Source organism: Impatiens glandulifera, chromosome 6, assembly GCF_907164915.1.
Source record: "Impatiens glandulifera chromosome 6, dImpGla2.1, whole genome shotgun sequence".
In the NCBI taxonomy this organism is placed as follows: Eukaryota; Viridiplantae; Streptophyta; class Magnoliopsida; order Ericales; family Balsaminaceae; genus Impatiens; species Impatiens glandulifera.
This window is the reverse complement of record NC_061867.1, coordinates 704,371-723,834: the sequence shown is the minus strand read 5'-3', so window position 1 is coordinate 723,834 and position 19,464 is coordinate 704,371. Positions and strand designations below refer to the sequence as shown.

The window sequence follows — 19,464 nt, the reverse complement described above, 5'->3', positions numbered from 1 at the left end:
CACTTTCCGATTGTGTTAGTGATCTTTTCTCGAGTTCGTGTCAATCCCATTCTTAGCACCAAAAGAGATAAAATAATAAGATCTGGAATTATTTTTCATTTTTTCAATTAAAAGTTAATGCACTTGATATTTCATATGGAGAACCTCTTACATGTATCATCACATTATTTGTATAGATTTCTCACTATTTTGGCTATATAGGTAGATTGTTTATTTTCACTTGGCATAACCTTTTTTCTGCGTTGCTTACCATTCATCAACTAAGAATAATTTTAACTGTCGCTCAGAATATTTTGTACAAATTCTTTTGACACTGTTTTATTGATTCGTTCGACTTGTTTTACTTCAATACTCATCGTTCAATACTCAAATAAGTTCGTATTTGGAGGAATTCTCAACAAATTTTAGTATCGTTGAATCTTTTTCATTGAGAGTTTTATTTTTGTAAATTATTTATACAATTGATATTTAGATCAACACTTGTTTATTTTAATTCTCATAATGAGAATTAATTTCTTATCATAAAAAAAGAGAAATAATTGAGAGAGGAAATGACGTGTGACGCAATATTCTTTCTCCCTGTCACTCGTCTAAAAAAAAATTATAAACAAAATATTCATTAAAAGGATAAAAGATAAAGAGGTGATGGATAGAAAGATAATGAAGATAAGTGAAAAGAAAAAAAAAATTATCTTCATGTAAGTTTCCTTCATTTTATGATCATATTCCTTCATTTTTTATATGGAGTAAGTTTTAAGGAAGTAAATTTATCATTATATTAAAATTATATTTCAAGGAAGTAAATTTATCATTATATTACTATAATTTATAAACTTACTATATGTATTATTTAGTATCTTAATATATACTTCTTTAATTTTATGATCATATATAAATATTTGATCAAATTAATAAAATTATTTTATTAGTTGTAAGATTTATATAATTGTAAAGAATGATATGATTAAAGGCGTCAAAGTATATATATATGGCCATTTGAACATTGTTTTGTCAATATACTAATAAGAGACAAAGTTATAATTTTCAAGTCAAATTACTGATTTTTTTAAATCACTTAAAAACAATCTAAGATCTGGTTGGTAGTTTATTTTTTAAATAAATTAAAATTTATTTAAAATGTTTATGATTGATAATTTTAAGGAAGTGATTTTTTATATATATAATTTTTTTTAAGAGTATTAATATAATGATAAAGTATTTTAATTAATGAATTGAGTTATGTAATTTAAAATATATTAAATTAAACCGATATTATACGACATTATACCGTATTGGTTTAGTCCAAAAACAACTAACTTATCTAGTGAGCAACCGAAATAGGTAGGTTTGGAGGCGGTAAAAAAAACACTTATCCAATGGTCTCCAAATTAAGCCGTGTAGCCCATTCAAATTTTCAAGCGATTTCAGGGTTAATTCAGATTGATAAGTTAGTATTTGTCGGTTTTTCAGATAACCAAACAACCCAAAGTTATCTAGTAAGCAATCGGAAAAGATAGGTTTGGAAGCGGTTAAAAAAATCAACTTATTCAACTGGCTCCAAACTAAATAGTGTAGCCCATCTAAATTTTCAAGCGATTTAAGAGTTGATTCGGGTCGTCGAGGAACATGCCCACCCATGATGCAAAAAATTCCTAAATGTGACTAAATTTTACCAAGAAAGGAGTAAAGCCAATATGTATATATTTGGGACCACAAATACAAGTAAAAGTGGGGGTGTTTCAATGCAAGACAGACAAGGACAAACCAACCCCCACTTCCAGTTGGCAGACAAATGCTTTTAACCTAACATAACAAATCAAATTAACAAATAGTCACACATGTTTCTAAATTACCCCCTTTTTCTACTTTGAGATAAACCCATTTCAAAACACTTGATCAATCCTCTTCTCATTTTCTACCCATTTCAAAACATCAATGGTTATTTGCTAACATATATATAAATGATCAATAAATGAATAGAAAAAGAAAGGTAATGGGCTAAAGATAGCAAAAGAAAAGTCTGTAAAAAGAAGAAGGTAATAGAAGCTTGAACAAAGTGCACTTTTTCCATGTACAGACTATTTCAGATTAAAGGCCCATTCTGGACCACTCACTGTCACTCAGTAGTCAGTGAGTCTGAGAAATATAGTCTAGAATCTACATAGATGCTACCTTGTAAAGAAGATGAAGAATCTAAAATGGAGTGTAAAATTATTGATCTAGATCATCAATCATCAGCTGTTTATAGTTTATACCATTACCAAATCAAGAACCTTCTTCACCATTACTCAAACCCAATAATGAAAAGAGTTAATTTTATACAGAAAAAGAAGTTAACTAGCTATAACTATGGCTTTATTTGAACCCATTCGTACTTTCCTGCCAGAGGTATGTCTTTCACCACATCGAAATTGTACCTAGATTGGATCGATCATTCATTCAATGTTCATATGATTCTATCTAACCTAACCTAGCTATTAAATTGCAAAATTGTACATATACTTACTTGTTTATGAACCTTGTACGATCCTCCTTTTCAGCTACAGAGAAAAACTCATCGATTTCAGCCGCTGTTGGTTGCGTTCTCAAATTCAGAGCAGATTTTCTGGATTTCTGTGATGATGATGAATCCATAATCTCGCTCAACGGAGGAGTACTAATCCTAATCTCTCTGTTTATCAAATTAAGTAAGATCAAATTGTATGATCTGAAAGAGAAAACGTAACGCCATGGAGTTATTAATGAAATTTTTAACTCATTAATACCTGATGAAACCGTCACCATTGATAGCATCTCCATTATTAATCTCTCTCGCGTAACCGTTACTGTAAAACTTGACCTAACAAATGACGATTCATCAGAGAAAAATTCTACGATTAATTAAGCATTCGAAATTCAAATCGTGTGTTTCACCTTCTGATTGTTCAATCCACGACGATACATTAGAAGATATTGATGTTGTTGATCAGATTTGACATTGCGAGAGGTAGATAATGAGAATTCTTCGGAATCTGAAGAAGAATTCAATGAATATTCGTCGTTTACAGGTCGATCAACATCGTTTTCAACTTTTAATCTCTTGATAGAATCGAAATCGGACAGGTCAACCGGTATCGTCTTCTCTTCGCCGTCGCCGACGTTCATCGCCGGTTGAATTTCCGGCCGCTTTCTCTTGCATTTTCCCGCCTGCGCCATTTCTCACTTTCTATAAGGTTTTGGCTATGGCGGTTTAAAGGTGACAGACAGTCTTTATTGATAAGGGAAATGAAGGGGGCTAAGGTGTTTCCTTATTACTGGGATTGGGCACATGACATGTGGATGCCGTTAAAGATCACGGAATCGTCGCTGAATTTGTAGCCTATCAGTGAGGGACACGTCATCACATGCATGTTACCTTTTGATGACTGAATAAATGGGAATAATTATTGAATATTTCTTAATATAAATATTAAAATAACTTAATTAATACTTAATGGTAGTTAATGTGGGATTGTCCTTTTTTAATTGGGGCTTTAGGTTGCTAAGCCTTATTTTATGTCTAACTACTTGTTAAATTGAGGAAAAATGGTTCATAATAGGGTAATTTAGATGGAAAATAATTGTATCCCTATTCCCTAGTAAGAGTGCTGACTTGGGTTGAATGCTAGGAATGGATCGAGTTGGCTCAATTTAAGTTAGGATGTGAATTTTCGGTCAACTATAGTAGTAAGTTCCTTATAAGAGTGACTTGGTTTGAATGATATAAATGGGCCAAGTTGGCTCAATTTAAGTTAGTATGTGAACTCCCGCAATGACCATTCAAATCAAAAACCGTGGGACGGAATATAACGTTATACCTAGTCGGGGTCGGCTCTGGGTAAGCTCGGCAAACCCTTGGGCTAAGGAAGCCCACTCACTCAGGCAACCCATTTGTTAAAAATATTAAGGTATTTAGTTAAATTTATTGTAATTTTAAACATAAAATGGTCTAGAATTCAATGTAAAAGTTTAAAATTTTTGTATGGTTATAAATTCAAATCTCATAAATAAAAAATTTTTTTTTATCAATTTTATAAAATGATTTAGGTCAACCAAAATATATTAACTTTTTTTTTTCTAGTAGGATTGGGGCACGGGCTCGTACCTAGTAAGAGTGTTGACTTGACTTGAATATTATAAATGGGCCGAGTTTGCACAATTTAAGTTAGGACTGTTATTTCCGGTCAAGTACCAGTCAAATTGAAAAAAAAATAATAAGAGTGGATGAGTATATTGGATACTATAAATGAGCCGAGTTGGCTCAATTTAAGTTAGGATGTGAATTGGGCTTTGTATATATTTTTTTTTGTTTAATCAATCCCTGTCATTTTATGGGCTTATATGGAATTATGATTTGGACTTTAATTTTAAAGTTTATTGGGCTTCTAATCATATGCGTCAGTTAATTTTTAATGGAAAGTGGTTAGGTTAACTAAATCCTAGATAATTTTATTAATTCATTTTCTCAGAAAAAAATAATTTTTGATTTGTGAATTTTCTTAACTCTAACCAAATACAATTATTTTCAAGTTACATTTATGATAATATTTTATTTTAATAAAAAAAAGTTTTACAAGTTAGTTAAAATCTGAACTAAAACATATAAAGAAGTATTGAGAATAATATAATGAATTAATGATCATGTTTTTAAGTCACTAAATAATATATAAGACTATGCTTAAGTGACTAAAAACTGACTTTAACAAATGCGATTATGCTTAAGTGACTAAAAACTGACTTTAACAAATGCGATTATGCTTAAGTGACTTACAATGATTTCTTATGTTTTCACTCCTTTATTTTTTCTTCGTGCACAATATTGATTTCACTTAGGATCAGGGACGGACTAAGGATTTTGAACTATGGTGGGCTTGAAAAAAATTTAAGGTAAACTTAAAATAATAACGATTTTTTTTTGAAAAAAACAAGTATATAAAAGTAAAATTTTATCATTTTTTTTAATAATTAGATAGAAAAACAACGAATTATATTAATTTTTTTTAAGAGATTAAGGGTAATGTCATATTTATACCGTAAAATAAAATAAAAATATACATATATTTTTTTTTTCGGGGTGGGCTTGAGCCCACCCGAACCCCTACATGATTCGTCCCTGCTTAGGATCCTCTACTACTATATACATGCTCCTCCGGTTCCTCTTCACATAAAAATGGGCAATAAGTTAAAAAAATGTATTTTTTAATACTATGAGAGGAACACATGAAACCAGTGTGATTTGTAGTAGAGGATACCATCCTTAAGATTTTTGGTGTTAAAATGAGTGACTTGAGTTATGAAAAGGTTGAGATAAAGAAATTGATTAGTCAATAAATTTTAGTGAAGCTTATAATTATAATAATAATAATAATAAAACCATTGTTGGTATTGTCCATACAAACCCAATAAATTTTAGGGTATTGCTCATTCTCAAATCATAGTTTTTATGGATTCTATTTTTGTTTATAGATTTAGTTTTGATTTAAAGTTTCATTTGATTTGATTTTAAGTTCAACTAAAAGGTACTTTATTGACAAATTTGATGAAAGACTATTTTATCATAAAGTCAAGGCATAACCAATATAACAAGCTACTAAAGAAATATTTGAAAAAAATACAAATTAAACATTATTTTATTCGCTTATTAATCAAATCACTCAATTTATTTTATCCAAAATACTAAAATATCTTCTATTTTAAATTATTATTATTTTTATTTTATTTATATATATTAATACATTTTAAATATTTTTACCAAAAATAATTATTAATTTCTTAAAATCACCACCAATCATTCAATTTTTTCCTATCTTGATTTTTTTTAAAAATTCAACAAGGCCTATGTTAACTTATTATCATGTGTGATTGCATTTCACTTATTTTTTTTATTCTTTATGACTTTATACAATCTTTTAGAGAAAGACAATTCACTAAATACTACTTTTTAATAAAAAAATAAAAAAGTGTATTAGTAACCTATAAACTTAAAATATGAGCTCAATAAATTAAAATTTCAGGAAATATTTATTTATTTTTCTTATGTTATTCTATTAAGTCATTTTTTTAATTCAATATGATTATGCTAATTATAAAAATAATAATAATAAATATCAATTTGGGGGCATTGCGGTCAAATGAGATTTCATACTTCTTTTTTCCAATGTTATCATTCAAAACTTTTTACGGTTTTGTTTTGTCATAATAATTTTAAACAGTTTTAAACATTATTAATTTATTATCTCCTTAATATTTATAAATAAATAAATAAAAACTCCATTTATAGCACAACTAACCAGATAAATTGATTCAATTTGAGTTTACAACATATTTACATACATGGACGAATACACCTATTGGGTTTAGATGGAATTAAGTCCATCCTTCAATTTTTTATTTTATTTAATTTAATTTTTCTTTAAATTGAAAAAAAATATAATATAATATATAGTCTTTTTCAAGTATATTAGGTATATAAATTAATTCTTTCATATATCTTTATTATTTCATAGTTTCACCATTCATTTCTTTTTAAAAAAAATTCAAGTAATTTATAGATAAAGATATATAAATTTTATTCTACTAATTCTTTATTTTCTAATTATTTTGATATGTCAAAATTTTTATATTTATTTTTTTAATTCTTAAAAAGGTATAATCCTTGTCTCTTTTATCTTGAAAAAAATTATTTCATTCTAAACTTAATGTTATGCAAAATTTGAAGATTTCTACATTTGTTGAGTTGATAAATAATTGACCGAACGATCAAAAATTTATGTTATGTTGACTAGATTAATTAATCTTGTTTTAACATTGCATGTTTCTATCATTACTACAATAAGTGATCGAACATTTTCTACAATGAAGAATGTGAAAACTGAAACGAAACCTAACAATAAAATGAAAAATGATTTTTTACCTACTATTTGACACATTATATTGAACAAGATTTAGTTAAAAATATAAATATAAATTCTATTATAGATGAGTTTTATATTGTAAAATCTTGTAGCTCAACTTATTTAAACGTTGTAATATAACGTCTCATTTTGATATATATAATTTATTACTTTAAAATCAAACTCATCATAATTCTAAATCCTTGATACGTCATTGTCATTACTTTCATAGACAAGTATCGGTGAGAAAATCACGTAATCTAATCTTAATGTGATGAATGTCACTAATTTAACGACCGAATTTCAACGTATTGAGAGTTTTTACTACCGAATTTTAGAGAATCGGTAGTCAAAACTCTCGATTCGCTAAAATTTAGTAGTTAAATTATTGAAACTAGCATGTATCCCGTGCATTTGCACGAGTAATAATATAAAAAATAGTGAAAAAAATATTACGGTAAAAATGTTTATGGGCGGGTCAACCCACAATCTGACTCAAATATCCATTACTTTCATATATATATATATATATCCAAATTAACCACAACTCTCGACCCGACAATCTAGACACTTTAAAAATTAAGCATCATTATATATATATATATATATTAGTTAGTTAAAAAGTTGAACTTATATTGTTAAAATGTTCCGCGTTCATCAAATTTGGTGTTGAATTTAAAATATAAAGTGTTATTAGCCTAATTTGTTAAAGAGTTGTACTTGTTTTTGCTAGGTTGCAAATTCGAAACATACTTATAACATTTTTAATTTTATTTTTAACCGTTTTAAGTTTATGGACGGGTCAACCCACAATCCGACCCAAGTATCCATTTACTCTCACATATATATCCAAATTAACCACAACTCTCGGCAATCCGGACACTTTAAAAGTTAAGCATCATTATATATATATATATATAGATTAGTTAGTTAAAAAGTTGAACTTATATTGTTAAAATGTCTCGCGTTTATCAAATTTGGTGTTGAATTTAAAATATAAAGTGTTATTAGCCTAGTTGGTTAAATGATTGTATTTGTTTTGTTAGGTTACAAGTTCGAACTATACCTATAACATTTTTAATTTTATTTTAAACCGTGTTAAGTTTATGGGCGGTCAACCCACAATCCGACCCAAGTATCCATTTACTCTCACATATATATCCAAATTAACCACAGCTCTCGGCAATCCAGACACTTTAAAAGTTAAGCATCATTATATATATATATATATATATATATATATATATTAGTTAGTTAAAAAATTGAACTTATATTGTTAAAATGTCTCGCGTTCATCAAATTTGGTGTTGAATTTAAAATATAAAGTGTTATTAGCCTAGTTGGTTAAATGATTGTATTTGTTTTGTTAGGTTGCAAGTTCGAACCATACCTATATCATTTTTAATTTTATTTTAAACCGTGTTAAGTTTATGGGCGGGTCAACCCACAATCCGACTCAAGTATCCATTTACTCTGACATATATATCCAAATTAACCACAACTCTCGATATAGCATTTTTAATTTTATTTTAAACCGTGTTAAGTTTATGGGCGGGTCAACCCACAATCCGACCCAAGTATCCATTTACTCTCACATATATATCCAAATTAACCACAGCTCTCGACCCGACAATCGAAACACTTTAAAAATTAAGCATCATTATATATATATATAGATTAATATTTTATTTATTTATTTATAAATGTCTTATAGATAATAATTTAACAACATTTAAAACCGTCAAAACAAAATCTCGTTTTACATAATTTTAAAGATAAATCGTTCCAAACAAAATACACAGACAATAAAGTTTGAAAGAATATATCCGAAATCTCAATCCAACCAATAACTCTAATTTGACAATTTGGGGTAATAATAAAAAAATGAATTGTTTGGTATTAGGATTAAGATAAAACAAAGGCCAAAAACCTCAAGAATAGCCACCCAACTTCCATATTGACAAAACACAAGTCTTTTAGACTGTATTTTTGTTGATTCTCAACGCAAACGACGTCGTTTCTCTGGTATACAATTCGTCATCCGGATCCGGGTCTACCCACTGAGAGCAAAGAGAGAAAGAGAGAAAGAGAGAGTCTATGGTGGAGATGTGTATATCTGAAGCGAAATCAGAACCCAAAAAGTTACAGAGAGCGTGGCAACGGTCGGAAGCATCTCCATCACATCGTTTTCCACCACGGGAAAAAAGCAGTCTTTTTGAGTCCCGTTTTCTATTTCTCTGATTTAGCTTATTTACAATCATAATCTAATCTAATCCTCCTACACACATATATAAAAAGGTAGTCAGTCGTACCTGTAAAGACAACTGCTGATGATGAACAAAGCTAGAAGGGAAAGTGGTGATAAGGGTTGAAGATTTCACTCCTCTAAAAGAAAACCTTTCCCCTTTTCCTTATTTTCTTCATTTATTTATGAACAGGGCGAAATGGCTGACGATCTCTATCTTTCCATCAAGGTATTCTTCCCCCCCCTCCCTCTTTTTTTCGATCTGAAATCTGAACCCATTTGATATTATTGTGATTGTGATCTGGGTTTGTTTTTGTTTCCTGCAATCAACATAGTTTTCTCTCAAAGTTATCTGCTGATTTATTAGAATAGCTGTAAACCCAGATTCTATCTTTGTCTTTATTGGGATTTTGATCTGGGTTTGTTTTTGTTTCCTGCAATCAACATAGTTTTCTCTCAAAGTTATTTGCTAATTTATTGGAATAGATGAAAACCCAGATTTTATCTTTGTCTTCTTTGATCATTTATGGCATCTGTCTGTTCAAAAGCAAAGGCTAAACCTGTTTATGGTCTTGCTACTAATGATTGTTTCAGGAGAGCTCAACTGAGAAATCACCTAAGAAATCCTCATTGCTATTGAGAATGATTGTTTTGACTCTTACAATGATCTGTGGTCTATATATCTGCTCAGTCTGTTTAAAGCAAATTAGATCCAGTTCTAGTGTTGATGAGATCCTGAATATTGAAGTGGTTGAAAGGCTATGCCAAACACCTTACATGGAAGCATGGGAAAAACCTTTTATCCACTTCCCAAAACCCAAAACGTTTAACAGGTTGTTGTTCAAAAGTTTTGATGAATTGTTCTTGAATCTGTGGATTTGATTTAGTCTTTATGATGATGTATGTGCAGAGCTGAATGTTCATGCAATCCTGTTAGAAATTTCGCTATACTTTCTACACAAAGATCTGGTAGTGGATGGTTTGAGACATTGTTAAATAGTCATATCAACATAAGTTCAAATGGAGAGATTTTCTCAGTTAAAGTCAGGAAGAGTAATGTTTCGACAATTCTTCACACGCTTGATCAGATTTACAATCTCGATTGGCTTACTAGCGCTTCCAAGAACGAGTGCACTGCTGCAGTTGGCTTAAAGTGGATGCTCAATCAGGTAAAAATCAGTATGAATGAAATCAGAGTTTAGATCAGAATCGTGATTTCGAAATTTTATCTTCTTCTTTGTTTGAGACGACCAACAGGGTTTAGTTCAGAATCATGAAGCAATTACAGATTACTTCAAAAGAAATGGAGTCTCTTTGATTTTTCTCTTCAGAAGAAATCTTCTCCGAAGGCTTATTTCAATACAAGCAAATGCTTATGACCAAAATGCTAAACCTCTCAATGGAACACACAAATCCCACGTCCATTCCCCTCACGAGGTCTGTTCTTCGATCCTATAACGATTTAGACTAAATTCAAATAACCCAGATAGAATATCTATACACTTGACATAAATTTATATGTTTCAGGCAGAAATACTTGCTAAATACAAACCAGTTATTAATACAACATTGTTGATATCGAATCTGAAACAAGTAGAGGATCTGGCTGCGAAAGCTCTACATTACTTCAACAGCACTCGCCACATTGTTCTTTACTACGAAGACGTAGTCAAAAACCAAACAGTAAGATTTTGCTGGTTTTCATAATTCGATTAAGCCTCGCACTAAAATTGTGCCATCTTTTTCACATCGCAGAAGCTGTTTGAGGTTCAAGATTTCTTAAAAGTTCCTAGGATGGAGCTAAAGAGTCGACAGGTGAAGATACACAAAGGCGCCTTATCACAGCAAGTTGAGAATTGGGACGACGTCAAGAAAACACTTAATGGAACCACGTACGAGAGTTTCCTCCACGACGATTACAAGTTATAGGATTAAGAACCGAACCAAGTGTAAATAATTTGAGATTTTTTGTTTGTTTGTTAATTCATTCGTTTTAGCAGGAAAATAGGTTACCCGACTACTCGAAATTTTGATCACATATGTTTAACTGTCGTTTTTTGTTTTCTCGAAACACGAAAATATTGTCGCTGTCACGTTTATTCGGAGTAAATTGACGAAAATATAAAAGTTGAGGTGCATGATTAAACTTATGGTGAAATAAAAAAAAGGAATTTAGAAGAGCGCAGCCTTTGATTGATGAAGAATCCAAGTTGATTAATCGTAGCCGTCCATTGGGTGTACAATATCTGCGAAAATATTTTGTTTTGACTTTCTAATTATAGAACAAATAGTTTGACCTAAACAGCGGGCCAGTTAAGAGCAAACCCTTACCTTAATCAACGGTAATCAGCAAACCATGGACCAATCAAACGGTGGAAAACCATCGTCGTTAATTACAATGGCGGCCCAAGATCCATTTTTTCCATTCCTTAAGATCTGAACAAAGCCGACTCCATTATCTCTCTTTCCGATTCTGTTCATTCATCTCTGCCCTAGCGTTATCTTCTTCTTCTTCTCTCTCTCTACCCATCTCGCAAACTTTGCTCAAATCCTCTCTAACGAGAGAGAGAGAAGGAAAGAAGAACAAAGGCGGTAGTTTTTGTAATGATGCAGTCGACAAACGCTGCTCCCGATCTGAATTACCAGCAACAACCGGCGGCAACGATGCAACATCAGCCGAGTCATATGCAACAACAGATGTGGATGCAACAATATCAACAATGGATGGCTATGCATCAGTACCCAGCTGCGGCAATGACGGCTCAACAAGTCATGTATCAGCCGCAACAGCATTATATGCCATATCAACAACATGTTCAACATTATCAGCAGCCTCAATTGCAGGTTAATTCTCAGATTCAAGCATCAACTGAAGATAATAGGACGATCTGGATCGGAGATCTACAACAATGGATGGATGAGGGTTATCTTAATAATTGCTTTGCTCACACCAATGAGGTATATCTTCTTTTTACTCTCATCTCTTGTTATATAGGTTCTAGATTTAGTTTAAATACTACTACTTTATGTTGCTGTTTTGAGTACTTGTAGATCTATCCATACAATAGCTAGTTTCTGATTTATTTATCAATTCAACGTGGGTCTAGTCAATTAACTTCCCTATTTTAGACTGTTGAAAAGGGTAACCTAGGATTTACTGTTCTAACACAGATGGGGAAACCCTAACCCAAAGATGGGTTATTGAGGAAGCATAAATTCTTAACAAACCCAATCATTGGTTTTAATGAAAGTTTTTGTTTTTCTAAAAATTAACTTTTTTATATTGTTCAGGTTTCATCTCTGAAGATAATCCGCAATAAGCAGACTGGGCAATCAGAGAGGTATGGTTTTGTTGAATTTCACTCCCACTCGGCAGCTGAGAAAGTTCTGCAGAACTTCAATGGAACTCCAATGCCAAACGGAGATCAGCTTTTCCGCTTGAACTGGGCGGGCTTCAGCTCCGGCGACAAACGGGTGGCGGCTGATGCTGGTCCGGATCTTTCGGTATTTGTGGGAGATTTGACTTCAGATGTTACAGATGCTATGCTCCTTGAAACCTTTGCTAGTAGATACCAGTCTGTTAAAGGTGCTAAAGTAGTAGTTGATACAAGCACCGGCCGTTCAAAAGGCTATGGTTTTGTTAGGTTTGGCGATGAGAATGAGAGGGCAAGGGCCATAACTGAGATGAATGGAATGTTTTGTTCTACTAGGCAAATGCGAGTTGGGGTTGCAACTCCGAAAAAGCAGGGAGGACCTCAACAGTACCCGTCACAAGGTTTGGTTTATTCTTAATTGTTTGGTCTTTTATTTTTTTTTCAGACACAGTTATTGCAGTACCTTTTATCTTTGATTTTTTTCTTGGTTATTTCTTTCTTTTGTTTCGAAATCAGCTCTGATATTAACGGGGGGATATGCACTCAATGGTGCTGCACACCAAACTAATCAATCTGATGGTGATACATCTAGCACTACTGTATGTTGAGACTCCCCCACTATACACTTTTAAATTATTTCCTGTTTCTGGTTTGTAATATTTTTGTGAACACCCTTTTCTTACTGCAGATATTTGTCGGAGGGCTTGATTCTGAAGTTATCGATGAGGATCTCAGGCAGCCCTTCTCTCAGTATGGAGAGGTTATTTCTGTGAAAATTCCTGCTGGGAAAGGTTGTGGTTTTGTTCAATTCACTAACAGGTAATCTTCTGAGTTTATTTTCCATGCTCTACACTTTTCTTTGTTCATATTCCAGCTTCCAACTTCAATATGGGAAGTTTTAAAGAAATGGATTGATACATGAGAAAATGATTAAACAATTTTATACAATGAAACTAGGTCTATTTCACAAATAATACAATGTCGTTGGGTGGTTGAGTTGTTTTGTTTAACAATAATATGTGAAATAAACCTACTTTTTTTTTAATGTTTCAAGTATCAGGTTGAACACGTGAATTGAACATTGTTTATTAAACTACTCAACCATCGAGTCATGTTAAATTCTTATTTTTTTTTGGAAGAAGATTCATTTTAGCATTACATATATACTCATTCCAACGTTTTTTTTTCTATATATGTTGGCAGAAACGAAGCTGAGGAGGCAATCCAGGGACTGAACGGAACTGTTATTGGCAAGCAGGTGGTTCGTCTTTCTTGGGGTCGAAGTCTTGGGAACAAGCAGGTGATTCATCCATTCCATTTTAATACTTGCGTGTTTGTTTGACTATAATACCCCATGAATATGATCCTTAGCTGAAAACCAAGTAAATTAATTATGTCCTTCCATGTTTTATCACTAATAACACCTGTTAAAAAAAGCTCCCTAAAACAGGATAGAAGTGATATTACACACTTAGCCTCGTTTGATTTGGGTTATTTGAGATCAATTTCAAATAACCCACTATTCAATCAAGAACATTCATACTCATCAATTATATCATTCAAATCATATCCAAAATACCCTCTTATCTTTTTGAATAACCTTAGCACCTAGTTTAATGTGGGTTATTTGAGATCAATTTCAAATAACCAACCCACTATAATCAACAACATTCTCATCAATTATATCATTCAAATCATATACCAACATATACCAAAATACCCACTTCTCTTTTCAATAACCTAAATCAAACAATTTGTCTTCTTTTTTAACATAAAATGTTTATGACTTTGCAGTTCAGAAATGGATACTAAAGCAGCAGTGACAGAGTAAGAAGAACCTGTTCCGAGAAATCATCTTAAAGAGAGCAAACAAGGACGGGCATGCAATAGATTAGAGATTAAGTAAGATTTCATGCCAGAACTTGTTTGCATCTCAAACCATGAAGGGATACGATCAAATCATGTGACTCAAAAATAAACAAACTTATATTTCACTGAAGAGGTGATGAAAAAACAAAAACAAAACAGGCAGGTTCTTCTTCTTCTTCTTAGTCTCGATGTGTTGTGTGTCGTCGGTTGTGTTTTTCTCCTACGATGTGTTTGAACTTTTAGATTGATATTTTCGAGACTTCATGCACTTTCATTTATTAGGATTTCTTTGAGATTTCAGACTTTATTTATTATGTTCTAGCATATCAGATTGATTGATTGTTGTTGTTCATGTAGCATAGTTTTTTCTTTTTATTATCATTTTGCTTACTAAATTAATGTTACTTAATTTTGCTAACTGTTAAGAGTATATTAACACCTTTGGTATGCACTGAAGATTATTAAAATTGTCTTTATTATATTATACGTTTTAATTAAATGTTTTGGGTTTAAAATTTCAACTTTTATTATATATATAGATTGAAATTTTATAATAAGTTCAAATTTATTGTCTTTTTGAATTTTTTTGCTTGTTTTGTTTTGATGTTTTGTATTGGTTTGTTTTATTAATTTATGATTTGGTCTATAGCATTTTGTAGCATAATTTGTTTTTATATAATTTTGAGATTTTCTCAAATTGTGATTTAGTGAAATTGATTGATCATTTGTAATTTAAATTGTTTTGTTTTTATATATATATATATATATATATATATATATATATATATATTATATTATATTATATATTATAGTACTTAATTATTAAAAATTGTGTTTCTCAACTTTGGGAAGTTTTAAGAGACCAAATCTATTCAATTTTGATTTAGTAATTTAGTACCTTGTGTTGGTATATAAATTAAATTCTTATAATATTAACTAAAATATTTATTTACAAAATTATAAATACAATTGAACAGTTTTAATTTGTATTATAATGTTGCAGACAATAAAAAAGAAGATTACCTCTCCTCAAATAGAGTATCATTGTGATATTATTATCCATTTGTATTAATAAACTATTAAATTTATTATTATAAAATTAGCATGTAAGTGATTATATCCAAATCCAATTTACTTTTTATGATCATTTTTCTTTATTTTCTAAACCATAATTGACCACGACCTCAATAAATATATATATACATGTTACGTTTAACCAATATTTTATTATTTATATACATGTCTTAATTAAAATGATAAAGTTAGTTCTAAAAGAATAAATGCTTAACTAAAAACAACACAAGTTAATCCGAATTTGGGCGTCAAAGCATATGCAGCGCATGACCTGTTCCCACATCGAACAACATGTAAAATGTGCGTTGTATGTAAAAGCAAAAAGAGGGCAGTGCCATGTATGCTGGACATGCCAAACTCTGACTTTTTAGTTATTATATAATATAATATACTTTATAATATATAGAAATATTAGTTATATATTTAATTAATAAATATATATTTTAAATAAATTAATATATTTTCCTTATTTTTTTTTTATTTTTAAGTATCTCAACTTCACAAATTTTTTTATAATATAGAAATATTAGTTATATATTTAACTATAAAAATATTTTTAATATTATAATATATTTTAAATTATAAAAATATTTTATATTTTATTATAATATAGAAATATTAGTTATATATTTTCAAATTTTCTTAGAAAAATTAGTTATATATTCTCAAATTTATTATGTTTTTAATATTATAATATATTTTAAATTATAAAAATATTTTATATTTTAATTTATTTATATTAGTTATATATATTTAATTAATAAATATATATTTTAAATAAATTAATATATTTTTCTATTAATTATATTAACACGTTTTAAGAGTTTAAATTCTCAAATTTATTCTTGTTTTTAATATTATAATATATTTTAAATTCTTAAATTTTTTATATATAGAAATATTAATTATATATTTAATTAATAAATATATATTTTAAATAAATTCATATCTTTTTCTATTAATTATATTAACATGTTTTATTATTTTTTAAAATATAATTTTATAATAATTTTAAAAATGTAATTTTATAATACTTCAAATAGTATAAAATAAAAATAACATTTTAATTATTTAGAAAAGTGGGGCGGAAGCATCGAAGTGTTTTGATCACGGTGGAAGATTGATTTGACAAAATAAATGATAAATGGGCAAAGGTCTTGTGCGCTGGACATGCTAATAATGGATACCCTACATTGTAGGTCTTCATTCCCCATATTTTTTGGGTGTTGGTGCGAGAAGCCTGAGATTTGGGACCCTATGCAGATTAAAATTTTTTGGCCCCTAAAATAGTAATTTTTTTTAAAATTTTAGTTAATAAAAAAAATATAAATAATTAATATATTATAATACGATACTAAAAAGAGATAAAAAAGTTATTTTTATAATATATATTTAATATTAAAGGAGAAAAAAGAGAAAAAAATAATATTAAGAAAATAATATTATTAAATATAAAGAAATGGGGTCTATGCAAGTGCATTGATTGCCTTACCCTAGGCACGGTTAGTGGACGATATTCTTCCTCTCAACCCAAAAGTGATAAACATTGTGTGTCGTAAAACTTTATAAATTAAAACAAAAATAATTAAATATATATTTTAAAAATATAGTGAGACCAACCTTTGACATTAATACCATCATTCATTTATGAATAATAGTAAATAGATAGATATATGATAATAATTTTATATTAAAAATATTATTATAATTCTGGATTACCACAATATATAAAATAAATAAATTAATGTACTTCATTAATAGGTAGATTTTTTTTTTCCTTTTTATTTATGTTGAAACAAATTACTCATTTTTTCTCAAATATACTTATATATTATGAGTTATTAAAACTAAACTAAAATAATTTCACAATGTATACGAGGAAGAAACTTTCTCTTCTCAATATCATTTTTCTTCTCACCCTGAACCATGCTTTGGGTTATTTGTTTGATGACCAAATTGCTAAACTCATGAATATGAGAATCGCGAAATTTTCCACAAATCGCACCAACTCAAATAAGACGGAATGGGATCCAACAATTTGGGATAACGAGGAAATAGAAGACCAAAATATTTCGCACAATGTTGGGAAAAAAGAAGATGATCTAATAACCTACAACAATCTAGGTCTTCCTGGTCAGCCAAAAGCAGTATCATTCAAACAATATGCTGGATACGTTAACGTTAATGAATCGAAAGGGCGTCACCTGTTTTATTATTTTGCTGAAGCGGTTCAATCTCCTTCTCAAAAACCCCTTGTGTTATGGCTCAATGGAGGTACTTTATATAGTTCAATCTCAAGCATTTTAATTATGGGTATATTTAAATTTATTAGTTAGAATAATTTTTAAAACTAGTTTAGATAAGTGCAGGTCCTGGTTGTTCATCTTTTGGGTATGGTGCCATGGGAGAAAATGGTCCATTTGGAGTTAACCCAGATGGGAAAACTCTATTCAATAGGCCTTATTCGTGGAACAATGGTCGATTTTTTCTCAAACATTTTAAGCTTAATAACTCGACAATTTGTTTCATTTTTATTTTCTTAAGATCCTTTGTATTGATGATGCAGTTGCGAACATTCTATATTTGGAATCTCCAACCAGTGTTGGATTTTCGTACTCTAACGACACAACAGATTATAAAGATTTAGGTGACAAAAATTCAGGTGAGGAAAATAATGAGATTTGGTTATTTAATTTATTATGTGTCTTTTTTAATTGAACATTAATTTCTTATTTATAGCTCGAGATGCATACGCCTTCTTATTAAAATGGTTGGAAAGGTTTCCAGAGTATAAAGATCGAGATTTCTATATGGCCGGAGAAAGTTATGCAGGTATTCAAAAGTGTACAAATTTTATTTTTAAAAAACACTAATAAATTATTTTGGGTGGTGCCTATAGGAGTTTATATTCCAGAATTGGCAGATTTAATTAGTCACAATAATAGGAAGGCTGGCAAGCCCATAATCCAACTCAAGGGCATTATGGTTTGTGATTATTATTATTATTATTTTTCAAATATAAATGAAATAAGATGAAATATAACACACTAAGTTGTAATAATTTATTTATATGATCAGGTAGGAAATCCGGTAATGAACAGATTAATAGAAAAAAAAGGCACATATGACTATCTTTGGACTCATGCTCTGATTTCCGATGAGACTCACAATTTGATAATGAAATATTGTTTCGAGTCTTCTTCTTCTGAATCGGAAAAAAAAATGTCACGAACTCATGAGCACAGCATTCGAGGAAACAGGAATGATCGACCCTTACAACATTTATGCTCCGATTTGTCACATTCCTAGAAACTCTTCATTGCCGGTTTCATCTCCAACACGACAACAGGGCAGTTACGATCCTTGCATAGAAATTTACGTAAAATCGTATCTTAATCTTCCACAAGTGCAAAAAGCTCTTCATGTCAAGCCAACTTCTTGGGACCATTGCTGGTGAGTACTCAACTCAAATATAATATTAGTATATAATTATTTGTATTATTAACTAATTATTTGTTTATTTTGTATGGTGAAGGCCTTCAAGTTCGGAATCAACATGGAATGACTTGGCAGAATCAATGTTTGGTGTATACAAAAGCCTCATTGATGATGCTCGAATTAAAATATTGGTTTACAGTGGAGATATCGATTCAATAATTTCAGTTACTTCTACACGATACTCTCTTAATGCTCTAAACCTTACGGTGATTAAACCGTGGCATCCGTGGTTGGAAACTAAATCTCAAGAGGTATAATAATTACAATTTATTTAATTCTATGAGAAAATCATACATATTTTAATGCAAATTAATAACTTTTTCATTTTATTTTAAAATGCAGGTGGCTGGATATAAGGCGGTTTACAAAGGTCTTACTTTTGCGACGGTTAGGGGAGCCGGGCATCAAGTGCCACTATTTCAACCACTAAGAGCATTTACTTTGTTTAAGATGTTTTTAGGTGATATGTTACCTTGATCCTTTGTTTTCATTT

The 19,464-nt window shown here is 30.0% G+C and overlaps 4 protein-coding genes across 4 annotated transcripts; 3 read left to right on the top strand and 1 right to left on the bottom strand.

Annotated features, from left to right (window-relative positions):
- Positions 1-2,018: 2,018 nt before the first annotated feature.
- On the bottom strand, positions 2,019-3,240 carry LOC124944088 (cyclin-dependent kinase inhibitor 7-like). The gene is made up of 4 exons (XM_047484550.1): positions 2,914-3,240; positions 2,766-2,839; positions 2,507-2,671; positions 2,019-2,417 (listed from the first exon to the last, which is right to left on the bottom strand). The coding sequence occupies exons 1-4, from the start codon at positions 3,193-3,195 to the stop codon at positions 2,348-2,350; spliced, it is 591 nt and encodes a 196-aa protein (XP_047340506.1). The 5' UTR covers positions 3,196-3,240; the 3' UTR covers positions 2,019-2,347.
- Positions 3,241-3,264: 24 nt separating this feature from the next.
- On the top strand, positions 3,265-19,448 carry LOC124941547 (serine carboxypeptidase 1-like). The gene is made up of 11 exons (XM_047481886.1): positions 3,265-3,353; positions 8,884-9,011; positions 17,598-17,747; positions 17,843-17,950; positions 18,040-18,135; positions 18,213-18,305; positions 18,373-18,458; positions 18,552-18,660; positions 18,719-18,926; positions 19,009-19,222; positions 19,314-19,448. Exons 1-11 carry the CDS (start codon positions 3,265-3,267, stop codon positions 19,446-19,448), a joined length of 1,416 nt encoding a protein of 471 aa, XP_047337842.1.
- Positions 8,988-11,149, top strand: LOC124944056 (nodulation protein H-like). Its single transcript, XM_047484513.1, has 6 exons — positions 8,988-9,385; positions 9,751-9,989; positions 10,067-10,325; positions 10,414-10,593; positions 10,684-10,839; positions 10,912-11,149. Exons 1-6 carry the CDS (start codon positions 9,356-9,358, stop codon positions 11,083-11,085), a joined length of 1,038 nt encoding a protein of 345 aa, XP_047340469.1. The 5' UTR covers positions 8,988-9,355; the 3' UTR covers positions 11,086-11,149.
- On the top strand, positions 11,613-14,738 carry LOC124944055 (polyadenylate-binding protein RBP47-like). Its single transcript, XM_047484512.1, has 6 exons — positions 11,613-12,114; positions 12,448-12,931; positions 13,047-13,129; positions 13,219-13,349; positions 13,734-13,830; positions 14,325-14,738. Exons 1-6 carry the CDS (start codon positions 11,761-11,763, stop codon positions 14,340-14,342), a joined length of 1,167 nt encoding a protein of 388 aa, XP_047340468.1. The 5' UTR covers positions 11,613-11,760; the 3' UTR covers positions 14,343-14,738.
- Positions 19,449-19,464: the final 16 nt, after the last annotated feature.